The 15634-nt window shown below is 41.2% G+C and overlaps 1 protein-coding gene across 1 annotated transcript; it reads right to left on the bottom strand.

Annotated features, from left to right (window-relative positions):
* Positions 1-7717: 7717 nt before the first annotated feature.
* LOC116365437 (ferritin, middle subunit-like) lies at positions 7718-9735 on the bottom strand. The gene is made up of 4 exons (XM_031818038.1): positions 9435-9735; positions 8906-9052; positions 8555-8680; positions 7718-8105 (listed from the first exon to the last, which is right to left on the bottom strand). Exons 1-4 carry the CDS (start codon positions 9534-9536, stop codon positions 7950-7952), a joined length of 531 nt encoding a protein of 176 aa, XP_031673898.1. The 5' UTR covers positions 9537-9735; the 3' UTR covers positions 7718-7949.
* Positions 9736-15634: the final 5899 nt, after the last annotated feature.

Genomic DNA, 15634 nt, shown 5'->3' with positions numbered 1-15634 from the left:
ACCCTCACTCATTCAAAGTGACCTTGTTTTAGCAGAAGGGTCGACTTCAGGAGTAACGTTATTTATAATCAGGGTACACAGAGAAAATCGGACATCTCTGAATGGAAATGGATGGTCTCTACCTTCAGCAAATTATATTTTACCTAAACCTTCACTGAACGCTTGATAAAAAACAAGTGACACTCTCATGCCCCAACATTTATTAACCAAAGTGGATAACAGAACATCCTTACAGTTTAACCTCACCTCTTGGAGACACCAGAGCCTTAGATATGCCGTTTCAGAAACTGTTCTTCGTCCTGTCAGCACTACATGGCAACGCAGGAATTTTGATAGCGGACAGGGCTGCGGGCCAGAAGGTTGTGTTTTCACAGACACCTATGGACAAGAGTAAGGTTGGAAAGATCTAATTCATAGTAAAAGCATTGCATGAGTCTATCATCGTATTTGCAGCAAAATTTGCCATTATAAACAATTCATGCAACTCTACGGAATTTTACATATTAGCAGAATATTTTTTAATATTACACAAATTACTCAAATTACAGGCTAAGAATGGACATGGAGATAGCCCTATGTGTTCATCTTATCCAGTGATGACCTGTCATTCAGGGCAGCTTGGTTTTCATGTTTAGCTTTGTTTGAGCCTCACCTATTTTGCATGTTAATCTGGCAATATGTGTCACATATCAGTTTGCAAACAATGTACAAAGAATAGAAAAGAAAAAACATTAAGTTAATAAAACCACATACAAACATTGTCTCTTCTTTTGCTTTCTTGAGTAAGGCACCTCCAAAATGGAGGTGTTTCCACCTAGCTCAGTGCTTTCTGTGGTGGTGGTAATGTTCTCTACTTGCACCATGATTGGCTCAGTGTTCTGACGCTCATGGGGACACTACGTCAAAGAAAAATGTATGGGGAGAGCTCGGAAATTCAACCCCCTTCGGTGCTGCCATGTAGTTACATAAGAAGTGCCCATCTAAGAAGGCTCAAGGTCATTGGCCACAGATAAAATGATGTCAAATCACGTTATATCTACCGTAGCTTTGATTGGACTGATCATGTCAACATCAAACTTTCTACTGGCAAATCCTTTTCACTCCTTGTCAAATGAAGGGAATTCTGAAGAGAAATTATAGATAAAACGTCGGCCATTGGACATAAACATTGCACATCAAATTGGTAATCGCAAATTCAACAATGAGTGGTTTGGAAGGAATCAGTGGCTGAATGCAAGCATTGCAAAGCAATCACTAGCCTACTATTCAGTGGAGTTGGTTTGTTCGAAGCTTAAAAGGATAAACATTCAACATTGGCCATGCCAATGGCTGAGTTCAAAACAACTAGAAACTTGGAACTGGGAAATCTCAGACTTCAGTGAGTTCAAGACACCTGGGAACTCAGAAAGCTCAGACTGGGAAAATACGTTTTGAACGGTCATTCAACTTGGAATTCCATGTCGGGAACTCAGGCATCTTTCTGGAGCTCCGACCTGAAGATCACTGACTTCATGATTCAACCGTGTTTTTTTGTAGAGTTTCCAGTTGTCTTGAAAGCACCATAAATCCAGAGGATGCAAGACTTTGATGACAAAATTTGCCCACAAAGGACCGCCGCGCAACCTTCCTGTTCATGTGAGCACAGCACAAACAGATGAGTCCAGAAAGGCGTTGTATGCTGCTGCATAAATTATATAATATGCCAGGGAGATATACATACTGTAGCTAATAAAGTAATACCAAGTGTATGCTGTGTAGTAAACTGTTAGTAGCCCATGTCCCTTACTCAAATAATTGGGTCCTTTTCCCCCTCATAACTTAGCCTACTGTTCGCACTTGGTGTTGCACATGTAGCCTAAAGCCTGTTTTAGAGAAATGTCATCAACAAATATTGTAAGAGCTTTCATTGTCTGCTTCTATGCCCCCTATGTTTATCCTACGGTTCTGACTTGGTGCACAGGGAGAATACTGTAAGAACGGCCCATGTTCTTAATTCTGCCGCTGTACGTTTCAAAAGTGCTGAACAAATAGTTATATTGACTACATTCATCCTACTTCACACATTAATGTCTTTACCGAAATTACGCATTGCCTCTTAACCGCTCGTCGTCCCCTTATGCCATCATTTGCGCTTCTCAATTGTCAGTAGAAACATCTGATTTGGCAAGTCAGCCATACCAGCTATCTGTTTTTTATAAAGGCAGTAATTGAGGCTGAATGAACTGTATTGCTGCCAGGTGTAGCAGGAGTAAGGTGTTGAGCCTGCTGTTGGAAAATCTTTATGTAGGCCCTAACATTTTGGGCACCGTTATCGTGCAATTCATGTATTGTTTAGTGCTTTGCTGGCATGCAGCTACTTTTCTTTTTTTTGGGGGGGGGGGGGGGGGGGTTACCCCACCAGTGATCTTATCATATTTCTCCAATGTCAAATCAGTGTGTCTTGTTTCCAACGAATCTGTCCCTGTTAGGAATCTGACTGTAGTACTTTCTTTCAAAAGTTAGGCCTAGCTTTCCACCCCAGACAGTAGGCCTACCGACGCAGATTTTTTTTTTGATTTAACAGATGACTACTCTTCTTTAACAACAGAAGGTCACAAGGGTTTCCCTAAAAACTGTCTGGGTATAAACATCTGTTGTACACAAAGTAAATAGCTTAATCAATGGAAAGTGACAGAATTAGATTACTTCTCAAGCAAATTACATTGTTTGCCTCCTTCACTATAGGAGATTGTAGCTCAGACTCTGAATGTTAAAGAAACTAAACAATGACATTCCCATATGGATCGAAGTTACGTCTTTCCAGGGTATTTTCAAGTTGTTTTTTGCATAAAGCATAACGGACCAAAGTGCTGTTATAGATCACTGTATGTAATTGGATCGGTTTTATTTTATTCCAAATCTTAAGATAACAATGGGTAACGGACCAGAGTGCTGTTATAGATCACTATATGTAATCGGATCTGTTTTATGGTAGCCATTTTCTTAATGACATTTTCTTCAATAAAAGGTAGGCCTATGTCATACCCTCTCATACCCCCTCAATTCCAGTACTGGTTTTAACTTAACAGTCCTTCACTGACTTGGAGGGAGGCTATTTAAAGAGTGCATGGTGGGTGGAGGAATTGAACGACAAATCTATGGATATAGCAGCCTATAGCCTAATTCTGTCTGTCAAACAGGTAGAGCTACCTCTTATTTCTGAAACAGAAAGGAAGAAATAGGCTCCAACACAAAGCCCTTTTGTTGTTAGTAAAGTCTAATTAAATGAAGACGGTTTAAATGAATTATTCCTTCTCCAATTTGCCTATTTTCAGCACTATCAGCTGTCCATTTCCAATTGATTGTGCCGTGACTGCTGCTTCAAGTTTCAGCACCACAATGTAAGTAACTAAAATCTGGCTTACTGTGATGTCAATAACTTGGATAAATACATCATGGGCAAGAAACATTTTGTTTTTCTTGAAATCAATTATAGTAGTAGCAAGCTATCAAAGTTGACCTCCGGTCCTCAAATGCTCTGCTTCTCAAACTGAACAGAACATAGGCTATAGGCTAGTCTACGCGCAAGATATTGCATTTTTTTGGACGAACAGAACATAGGCTATAGGCCTACACAGCGCAACATTGGTTAGGCAGCAAAAAAAACGGTATTGATCAGCAAGGGCAGAGCAGGCCTCAGGGTTGGAATATCCGTTGCAGTGTGTAAGCAGTCTAGTTTTATTTATGCTATCCCAGCAGCTATCTTAGAAATATAACTTTTCTCTGTGCTTCTCTGAGGATGCACTTCGTAGCCTGTAGCCTATAGGCTATAAATCATTTGATTGAGACCACGCTAAATAACCTATAGGGACACTTCATATTTCACAACCAACAGAGAATTTCAAATTACATGACCCTCCCCTGCACTAGATTTAAAAAATAGTAAATCCTCCTCTTGACTGAAATTGAAAAAGCATGACCCTCCCCTTTTTTCCTCCAGGTACCCACCCTGTACATCTCTTAGCATTACAAATTAATCGTACTAACTAAGAATGTTCTTAAGTTAAAGTTATAAACAGAAGTGATAGTAATACTATAAATGATTAACCGTTACAGAACTCTTCTGAAGGGTGACACAGCGTTTTTAGTCTGTACTCTTTCCCCCTCCCCCTCTATTCCTATTTGTCTCCCTCCTTCCCACTCTTTCTCCTGTCATAACCTCCCGTTGGTTGTACTACAGTATGGACTGACTCAGGCTCTGCCCTGGCTGTATTTCTGCCTTGTCATTGTGACTCAGCATTCTGGAGACCCAAACAGAGACGGAAGAGGACGCAAAATGTTCACTCCCTCAATGGTTCTGTTTCAATAGATGTCAAGGACTATGCAGACCACTATCGCATTGGTTTCTATGGAGTACCCCACTATCACCGTGACAATGGTGGAAGGAGACTAGGTCTCATGACTATTGAAACAGACTTGAGCGGCGAAGAGTGGGCGAAAACGTCCTGAGACTAGGAAAAAAAGGGAAGAAGTAGAGAACAGTAGTAACATACTCTGTAACTTACTAAGGCATTTTAAACAAATAGCTGTAATATGGTTGTTTCTGATGAATGTTGGAGGGAAAATACACCAACAACTTTCCTGATCATTTGGCCAATATACCCCAATCACAACTCAAGTAACAATATTTTTCAATATTACTTTAAACTGTAGGTCTACCTAACAGTTTAGAAAATCACCACCAAACCCCTTGGTTTTTCACACTCAATAGTTTCCTGTGTGTATCAAGAATGATCCACCTCAGATAGGGACATACAGCCAATTTAACACAACTGTGGGAAGCATTGGAGTCAACATGAACAAGCATCCCTGTAGAATGCTTTCGACACCCTGTAGATCGAGTCCTTGCCCCAACGAATTGAGGTTGTTCTGAGGGAAAAAGGGGAGTTTGCAATTCAGTATTAGGAAGTTGTTCTTGATGTTTTATACACTCAATGTATATATACAGTGCCGTACAAAAGTATTTCCCCCTTTCTGATGTTCTCTATTTTTGCATATTTTTGATACTGAATGTTATCAGATCTTCACCCAAAACCTAATATAAGATAAAGGGAACATGAGTTTACAAATAACAACAACAAAAAAGATTTACTTATTTTATTTATTTAATTAACCAAGTTACGCAACACCTAATTCCCCTGTGTATCAAAGTAATAACTGGTATTGCCACCTTAAGCTGCAATTACTAAAAACAAATGCCAAATACCATATCGGTCCAAATTATCAGGCAGGTGTGTTATTTAGCAATAAGCATGACAACCTATATTATGGGGTTGCATGGGGTTTCCCATCAACATTTACCCCAGTGTGCTAATCATTAGCTAGATCAGTGGTTCTCTATCCTGGTCCTGGGGACCCAAAGGGGTGCATATTTTAGTTTTTTTCCCAAGCACTACACAGCTGATTCAAATAATCAAAGCCTTTTGATGAGTTGATCATTTGAATCAGCTGTGTAGTGCTAGGGCAAAAACAAAAATGTGCACCCGTTTGGGTCCCCAGGACTGGTTTTGAGAACCAGTGAGCAAGATCATAAACTCAAAACATTATCTTGTTGCTAGCAACATAGACTATTGCTGACTTGACTGTCCCAAACTTTCCACCGGTACTCAGCCAAGTATGTATATATACTGAATAATGTAGGCCTATCTGTTACAACGGACTCCTGTTACTGCTTACCATGCTATGTTGTTGTCTCTCTTGACGTGAAAGGCCTTTTGCCTTTTGTTAGGCCGTCATTGTAAATAAGAATTTGTTCTTAACCGACTTAGTTAGCCTAGTTAAATAAATAAAGATTACAAATAAATAAAGCACTTCTCTGCAGCTTTGACATTATTGATCATAATCTGCTGCTGGAAAAACGTAAGTGTTATGGCTTTACATCCCCTGGCTTTACATCCCCTGCTTGTGGATCTAGAGTTACTTGTCTAACAGAACACAGAGGGTGTTCTTTAATGGAATCCTCTCCAACATAATCTAGGAAGAGTCAGGCATTCCCCAGAGCAGCTGTCTAGGCCCCTTACTTTTTCTATCTTTACTCATGACTTGCACTGGTGCTGAGTGAAGCCTGTGTGTCTGTGACTCAACACTACACACATCAGCTACCAGAGCAGGTGAAATCACTGCAACACTTAAGAGCTGCAGTCATTTTCAGACTGGGTGGCAAGAAATAAGTTAGTCCTAAATACATGAATTTCAAAACTAAAGGCATTGTATTTTGGACATAAAATAAAAACACTAAACCCTGAACCTCAACTAAATCTTGTAATGGATAATGTGGAAATGTAACAAGTTGAGAATAAACTTCTGAAATGGTAAAAGCATATGGATACAACACTAGCTAAGATGGGGATAGATCTGTCCATAATAAAGCACTGCTCTGCCTTAACGCTTTCAACAAGGTAGGTTCTACAGGCCCTTGTTTTGTCGCATCTGGACTACTGTCCAGTCATGTGGTCAGGTGCCACAAAAAAGGACTTAGGAAAATTACAATTGGCCCAGAACTGGCCTGCACAGCTCACCCTTAAATGTACGCAGAGAGCTACAAGACATACCGCCAGGTCTCTTCACAATTCCAGGACAGAGTATGGGAGGTGCACAGTACTACAGAGAGCCATGACATGGCTGCTATTCCACATCAAGTAACTCAAGCAAGCAGTAAAGTAAGATTTAAAACCATAAAAACACAATTACATATTCACTATAGATACACACACATGGATTTTGTGTTGTAGATGTGGTGGTAGAGTAGTGGCCTGAGTGGGAAGCATTAATGTTTTGTGAAATCTTTTTAATGTAAGGTTAGTTAATGTATAGAACTGCCTTTATTTTGCTGGACCCCATGAAGTGTAACTGCTGCCTTGACAGCAGCTAATAGGGATCCATAAATACAAAATGTTGGGAAATGAAGGAATATGCAATTTAATCAGATGCCATCTAGTGGCCTTTTTGGGTACATCAGATTACAAATCTCTGGCCCTCTTTGTGTAAAATGTTTTCAAATAGAATGACAAAGCTGCAAAACTACCCTAAATATAAACCAAGATAGTCAATACCATACAAATGTACTCAATTTTACCATGTCAATAATTGGTTGTATAAAGAATAGTTGAAAATTCCAATGCCGAGTAGACCATCTTCCCCTTTAACCAAGTTGTCTAGCCACCAGAAACTCCTTTACTATATCTTGAAAACAATATTTTTCAGTTCAAGTATTAAAGTTCAATTTGCCTGTTAATTACCAAAATGACAGCGTTCTGTAACTTATGGGGAACTATTGGGCATTACCAAATGAAATAAATAAGTGGAGATTTGCCAGTCAGAGCCAAACTTCCCATCACTAGAGAAATGTGCCATAACAGCTGGCTAACAGTTTTGATTGACCTCTAGGCTGTCTAATAAACTTGTGATGCACAGTGTAAAGGTCTACATCAATTGTAGGTAACAGTTTCACTCCTACGGCGCTAGAGTTGACAGCTGGGTCCTTAATTGAAATGTCCTTTACTGTATCTTGTAATAGTGCCACCCTGTGGTCAGAGGTAACATCCTTTAAAACTCATGTTTAACTTCTATTGTTATGACCCTCAGTCACTAGTAGGTCTGCAATTAAATATTTCTCACTGGTATGAAGACGCTCAGTAAAAGAGCAAAGCACCTGAATAGACTGATACAACATCCATTACTACAGGTCAACACTTAGAAAACAGAAACAAACAAACTTTTTTTATTGTTTTACAAGAAGCCTTGCCTCCAAAATACAGTAGTGTTGTCAACAGAAACAATGTCACAGCAGTGTTGCAATTCACCAGTTTAACACTCTCCCATCCCTATAAAAGCAAAGCCAGGAGGATCTATCAGAGAAGCCAGGAGTCCTGGTCTGAGGCATGAGGCCATAGCCTGGGGATGGAAGTGGTTTAGCTCTGGCCTCCCAGGGTGTGCTTGTCAAACAGGTACTCTCCCATCTTGTTTTTGACAGCATCCATCTTGGTGAGGTTGGTGATGTGGTCTCCCAGCTTCTTAATGGCCTCCACCTGCTCATTCAGGTAATGGGTCTCCAGAAAGTCACACAGCTAAAGAGGGAAAACAGGTCAGACAAAATAATGATTACCGACTATTGTAACAGTAATTACAGTAACACACAATAGCCTGGTGGTAATGGCATAAGTGTAGATAATGAGGTGTCTATTTTTTAACGAGTCAAGTCCATTAAAACACTGCTTTACAATGGCATCCTAATGTGGAACAATAGGTTAACTGCCTTGTTCAGGGGCAGAACACATTTTTACCTGGTCAGCTCTGGGATTCAATCCAGCACCCTTTAAGGCCCAAATCTCTAACCCCTAGACAACCTGCCACCCCTTATGCATTAGCTGCATTGTGAGCATCTGTGGACTATTGTGTGCGTGTGACGAAGCAGGTAAACAATCCGGTGTCATTAGTTATCAGAGCTACAACAACCTGATCATCTCCTGGGACAGTACCTGTATTCTATGTGATGTGTGGTTCCACCATAACTTACATGGGGGTCAACCTTGTCAGAGGCAATCTTGTGCAGGTCCAGCAGGGCCTGGTTCACATTCTTCTCCAGCTGCAGAGCACACTGCATGGCCTCCAGCCCATTGCCCCACTCATCACGTTCTGGCTTCTACACAGGACAGAGTGAACACAGAAGTGTTAAGGACTACTAGCAGACGTTGAGGTCAGGATAAAGTGAACAGAGTTACACCCCTCACAGTTTCAGTTCAGTGGTTAGAGGCCGTATGTTTAGGACTACAGGTTCTCTCAATCAACTAAACTCTGTAGACACTTTCCTCCATGGAGGAAAAACATCAGTCTACAATCTAAATGTGTTTGATGCTCAGGCGCTCACCTTGATGTCCTGGAGTAAAATGCGTCCACCTCTCTTGTTCTGGAAGGAGAGTAGCTTGTCCGCGTGCTCCCGCTCCTCGTCGCTGTTCTCCTTGAAGAAATGCGCGAAGCCTCGCAGAGCCACATCGTCACGGGAGAAATAGAAAGCCTGGGGGGATAAACAAAACATTGTAGTTAGAAAAAGGAAAAAAACATGACAGCATTCTGTTCTTGTTGTGGCAACTAGGCTTGATGATATAGGGATGAATCAGTCTGTTGTCTACTTGGTAACCTGACTTTTAACCTGTCAATGAGTTGTTACGCGCTCTGACAGAGGTAGGATAGATTCAACTTCATTTGTATGCTATTTCTAACTGGAGGGTCTTAATAGCCTTGCCAAGTAAAACTCAAATGTACATCACGGAGTTGAGATTCTTGGCTATTAATTGTCTAGGACAACAGAAAAATCAAGTGGAAAAAAAGCCATTTAGGACCAGGCATAATAATACACAGGTAGATCAACAAAACGGTCATCTTGGTAGACTCCTTACCATTGAGGTGTATGTGTAGGAGGCAAACATCTCCAAGTTGATCATCCGGTTGATGGCAGCTTCGCAATCGTGGTGATAGTTCTGGCGGATCTGAGACTCCATCTTGGCAGATTTTCTTTTATATCAAAATAAAAAGTAAAAAAATAGAGTTTAAACTATATTGCTATTATAGTTCAAGTAAGTGCTATGTCATTAATCCTTAATGTTCTATAATGCGGGACGAAGGCAGAGGAGTTCCGTTCAATCACTGTTGAAGCAAGAACTTCTTCATGCGTCTTCTCAGACTTGTGAACTAGAAGGAGCCTTGTTCGCTCTATTTATTGTTCCAAAAGGAATGCGTCAGTGAAATCCACCCTCACAGAGCGTAGCCAATCACCTTTAGAAATTCAACAGGAACTATGCGGATCATTTGATGACGATCCCATTCCTCAGGAGTGAATGTAACATTGTGTGTTCTCATGAATTCTTGATAATCGTATAGTTGGCCATCATTGTTCAATAATTGTTTAATCCAAATAATGTTGTTGTCAAACCAGTCTTTTTGATATGGACCCTGATTTAACTTTCATTGTTAATTTGTTGATCTTTAATGGAAGATTTGTTAAAGCTTAAACATTACGAAACTTCTATATGATCAAAATCCGCAAGTAATTTGACACTGTTATATACCTCCACACAAAAATGTTTTTATCTCACGCAGACAGATTGGGGGTGGAGTAAATGCTCTTGCCTCGACCTCATCTTAATCTGTTTAAAAATTGTTACTTTGTTTATTACGAGAGTGGATAAATTTACTTGTTTTGACTAATTATGACAAGAGTTAAGAAAATGTTGAGAGGTGTAATGACTTTTCAAATAAGTTACGTTACACGTTATGTCTGATGTTGGCTGACAATTTTTGAGCTACGCTATCCTTACGAACTGCATAGCATATCATTACAGCAGTATGTACCAGTATGTTAGCTAGCTACCTAACGTAAAGTTAGTTGGCTATTAATACATCAGGATTAGCTAAGTGGTATAGTCATTGTGCGCTCTCAATGGACACTGGAAGTAGCTAGCAAGCTAGCCAAAGTTAGCCAGTTAGCTTGGGTGCTTGACTGCCGTTGTGAGGTCAAAATGCTCGGATCAACCCTACTCCTCGGCTCTGAACGTCTGAACGCTCCGAGGGCGAAACGCTTTAAATTTACGAATGGACAATCTGACAACGCTCTGAATTTATGAACTCCGAGAGTGTACTCTGGCACTCCAGATTTAATTTACAAACACACCCGAAAACGTATGATGTCTAGCTAGTAATTTGTTATGCTAACAAGCTAGCAAGACGTTGCATAGCAACACCATCAGCTTCCGGTAGACAGGCGAAGCGCTAGTAAGCTCATCTAGAAGTTTACCGTTCTTTTACAGTATACTCAAATGTAACCTTTTATTTAACTAGGCAAGTCAACAAATTCGGCCTACTCCAGCCAAACCCGGACGATGCTGGGCCAATCACAGCCAGATGTGATACAGCCTGGATTCAAACCAGGTACTAAAGTGATGCCGCTTGCACTGGGATGCTGTGCCTTAGACTGCTGCGCCACTCGGGAGCCCTAGACCACTGCGCCACTCGGGAGCCCTATGAACTAATAGTATATAGTATGCAGTATGTATGTAGTATACAGTATGTTAGAATGGGTAATCGGACACTACTTAGGTCTTCTTGGGCATCAAGCGTCTCAAAGTAAGAGTGCCGATTTAGGATCAGTTTAGCCTTTTAGATCACATTGAATAACATCACATTGATGGGGAAGCTCCTCCCCCCAGCCGCCACTGATTTTACAGCCCCTGATCTTTCCTGGCCTAGTATGTAAGGTAGTGCCTCTACTCCAATTGTTTGAGGACAGGACCCCCTTTCTCCTAAAATGTAAGCCAAAACAGGCTCTATCTATCAGTTTGTCATAACTACTATCTTGGTGCAATGTTTGATGAAAAATTATGAAGCTGCTTCAAATGGGGGTAAGGGTCTTCAACATAGATAATCCTTGAACTATGTGCCCTGCTTTCTGTTACTTTGATCAACTGTTTTAGACTGAACCTCAGTTTATAGTGTAATGTTTTCATTATGAGCGCAAACAAAGATTTGGAGACAATGAGTCGAAGCCTCTTCAGACTGTTGGGAGTGACAGTAGACTTATGCTTAAACTGGTGTTACAAAAAGGGCTGTGACATAGTTGGCATTCTTTTTTTTTTGCGAAAAGGGACATCACCTGTTGACTAAATGATGTGTCATGCTTAAAGGATAATTTAGGGTGAGCATATAAGGCGAACGTCTAGCATCACAAAGGTTGCCCTTTAACCTAACTCCTAACCTTAGACCTAACCTTAACCCTTAACCCCTAGCCTAGCTAATTTCAGCCACCTAGCTAACGCTAGCACCTAGCCACCGAGATAATGTTAGCCACAACAAATTGGATTTCGTAAGATATCATATGTTTAGCAAATCGTAACATATTGTAAAAATTGCAATTAGTAAAATATAATACGAAATGGATGATGGACATCCACAAATTAATACATACCATACAAAACACATCATACTAATGGGAGTATCCTGAATTTACTTTTACTATGTTACGTCTACCCCTGAGTCCAGATTGTTCTAAGTGACCATATTTTAGCAGAAGGGCAAACATAGCATTAAAAATGAAAATGACATAGAATTGTCTTCATTTTTTTATGCAATTCTTTTCTGTAATGTTCAAAACCGAGAACCTGTGTTAAGTTGTTAAAGTCATGACAGGGTCCATCATGTGACCAGCTGCACAAAGTTATAAACAGTAAGTAATACTGTAAATGATTAACCATTACATAACTCTTTCTATTTAAATTCTGAAGGGTGACACAGTGTTTTAGTCTGTACTCTTTCCCCCCTTCCCCTCTCAATTGCTCCCTCCCACTATTTTTACCAGGGGCGCAACATTGGTTTTAGATGTGGAGGGGACATATATATTTATATATATTTTTGGTCGAATAAACACAGCAAACAGCCTACCCGACTGTTCGGAGGCATCCGCATGGTTCTAAAGCACACCGTTGCCTCGTTTTGTATCACATTCCAATGATAAAACTGGGGAGGGGACAAAAATGCATGTCACCAGTGAAATTACCAGTGAAATTAGCACCCCTGCTTATTCCTGTCATAACCTCCTGTTGGTTATACTACAGTATGGAATGACTCAGGCTCTGCCCTGGCTGTATTTCTGCCTTGTCATTGTGACTCAGCATTCCGGAGTCTCAAGTAGAGACGGAAGAGGAAGCGAGACAGCCCACTCCTTCATTCCCCCCCCCCCCCCCCATAGGAAGTCATCGCACTATCGCATTGATGTCTGCTTAAGGAGCCACCTCCTAAATCAGACAGTGGTAAACGTCCTGAGTTAACTATCTTCATTTATCAACCATCGTTGGTCTCGAGGTAGTTCTGTTCTGTTATCACAGTGACAATGGTGGAAGGAGGCAGAGTTTTGTGACTGCAGAAACAGACATGAGGGGTGATGAATGGGCGAAGACCGACTGATACCAGATTTGAAGAAAAGGAAAAAGGGAAGAAGGAGAGAACAGCAGGAACAAACACTATACTATGCAATTTACATATACTTTGTAACTTACTAAGGAATTTTAAAACAAATAGACGTGAATGGTTGTTTTTGGTGAAATTAAGGGAAAATACAACAAATTTCCAGAAAATGTTGTCAATTTAGTCAATCAGAACTCAAATAGCAATATTTTTCTGTATTACTTTAAACTGTTGGTCTAACTATAACAGTTCAGAAAGTCACCACCAATGTCAAAACCCATTATTCTATATACACTGCTCAAAAAAATAAAGGGAACACTTAAACAACACAGTGTAACTCCAAGTCAATCACACTTCTGTGAAATCAAACTGTCCATTTAGGAAGCACCTCTGATTGACACATTTCACATGCTGTTGTGCAAATTGAATAGACAACAGGTGGAAATTATCGCAATTAGCAAGACACCCCCAATAAAGGAGTGGTTCTGCAGGTGGTGACCACAGACCACTTCTCAGTTCCTATGCTTCCTGGCTGATGTTTTGGTCACTTTTGAATGCTGGCGGTGCTTTCACTCTAGTGGTAGCATGAGACAGAGTCTACAACCCACACAAGTGGCTCAGGTAGTGCAGCTCATCCAGGATGGCACATCAATGCGAGCTGTGGCAAGAAGGTTTGCTGTGTCTGTCAGCGTAGTGTCCAGAGCATGGAGGCGCTACCAGGAGACAGGCCAGTATATCAGGAGACGTGGAGGAGGCCGTAGGAGGGCAACAACCCAGCAGCAGGACCGCTACCTCCGCCTTTGTGCAAGGAGGAGCAGGAGGAGCACTGCCAGAGCCCTGAAAAATGACCTCCAACAGGCCACAAATGTGCATGTGTCTGCTCAAACGGTCAGAAACAGACTCCATGAGGATGGTATGAGGGCCCGACATCCCCGGTTGGGGGTTGTGCTTACAGCCAAACACCGTGCAGGACATTTGGCATTTGCCAGAGAACACCAAGATTGGCAAATTCGCCACTGGCGCCCTGTGCTCTTCACAGATGAAAGCAGGTTCACACTGAGCACATGTGACAGACGTGACAGTCTGGAGACGCCGTGGAGAACGTTCTGCTGCCTGCAACATCCTCCAGCATGACCGGTTTGGCGGTGGGTCAGTCATGGTGTGGGGTGGCATTTCTTTGGGGGGCCGCACAGCCCTCCATGTGCTCGCCAGAGGTAGCCTGACTGCCATTAGGTACCGAGATGAGATCCTCAGACCCCTTGTTAGACCATATGCTGGTGCGGTTGGCCCTGAGTTCCTCCTAATGCAAGACAATGCTAGACCTCATGTGGCTGGAGTGTGTCAGCAGTTCCTGCAAGAGGAAGGCATTGATGCTATGGACTGGCCCACCCGTTCCACAGACCTGAATCCAATTGAGCACATCTGGGACATCATGTCTCGCTCCATCCACCAACGCCACGTTGCACCACAGACTGTCCAGGAGTTGGCGGATGCTTTAGTCCAGGAGGAGATCCCTCAGGAGACCATCCGCCACCTCATCAGGAGCATGCCCAGACGTTGTAGGGAGGTCATACAGGCACGTGGAGGCCACACACACACTACTGAGCCTAATTTTGACATGTTTTAAGGACATTTAAGTGTGATCAGCCTGTAGTGTGGTTTTCCACTTTAATTTTGTGTGACTCCAAATCCAGACCTCCATGGGTTGATAAATTTGATTTCCATTGATCATGTGTGATTTGTCAGCACATTCAACTATGTAAAGAAATTTAATAAGAATATTTTCATTCAGATCTGTTATTTTAGTGTTCCCTTTCTTTTGAGCAGTGTATATAGCACGTTAGTCAATACCATACAAATGTACTCAATTTTACCATGTCAATACTTGGTTGTATAATCAATAAAGTTGAAGAGTAATTGAAAATGCCATTGCTGATTAGGCAGTTCTCATTAGGCTATTTTCCCCTTTATCCAAGTGGTCTAGCCACCAGAAATTATTTCGCTAGATCTTGAAAACAATCTTTTTCAGTTCAAGTATTAAAGTTTGGCTTGCCTGTTAATTACCAAAATGACAGCGTTCAGTAACTTATGTAAAGTAACAGTAACGTTGCAACCATATGACAGCACAAATAAGCCCCTTAAGAACGAGAGGCTTGTAGAATCATTCCTTTTTGAGTATTCAGATCATAATTTGCTGTAGGGGAACTATTGGGCATTACCAACTGAAATAAATAATGAGTGACGATATCTCAGTCAGAGCCAAACTTCCCATCACTAGAGAAATGTGCCATAACTGGCTAACGGTTTTGATTGACCTCTAGGCTGTCTAATAAACTTGTGATGCACAGTGTAAAGGTCTACATCAATTGTAGGTAACAATTTCACTCCTACGGAGCTAGAGTTGACAGCTGGGTCCTTAATTGACATGGCACTATTACAAGATACAGTAAAGGACACCCTGTGGTCAGAGGTCACATCCTTTATAAAACTCATGTTTAACTTCTCTTATGACCCTCAGCCACTAGTAGGTCTACAATTGTCAGTATTTATCACTGGTATGAAGACACTCAGTAAAAGAGCAAAGCACCTTAGACTGATACAACATCCATTACTACAGGTCAACACTTAGAAAACAGAAACAAAC

The sequence above is a fragment of the Oncorhynchus kisutch genome, unplaced genomic scaffold (genome assembly GCF_002021735.2).
Source record: "Oncorhynchus kisutch isolate 150728-3 unplaced genomic scaffold, Okis_V2 scaffold1237, whole genome shotgun sequence".
NCBI classification, from domain to species: Eukaryota; Metazoa; Chordata; class Actinopteri; order Salmoniformes; family Salmonidae; genus Oncorhynchus; species Oncorhynchus kisutch.
This window is presented reverse-complemented; position numbering and strand designations above follow the sequence as displayed.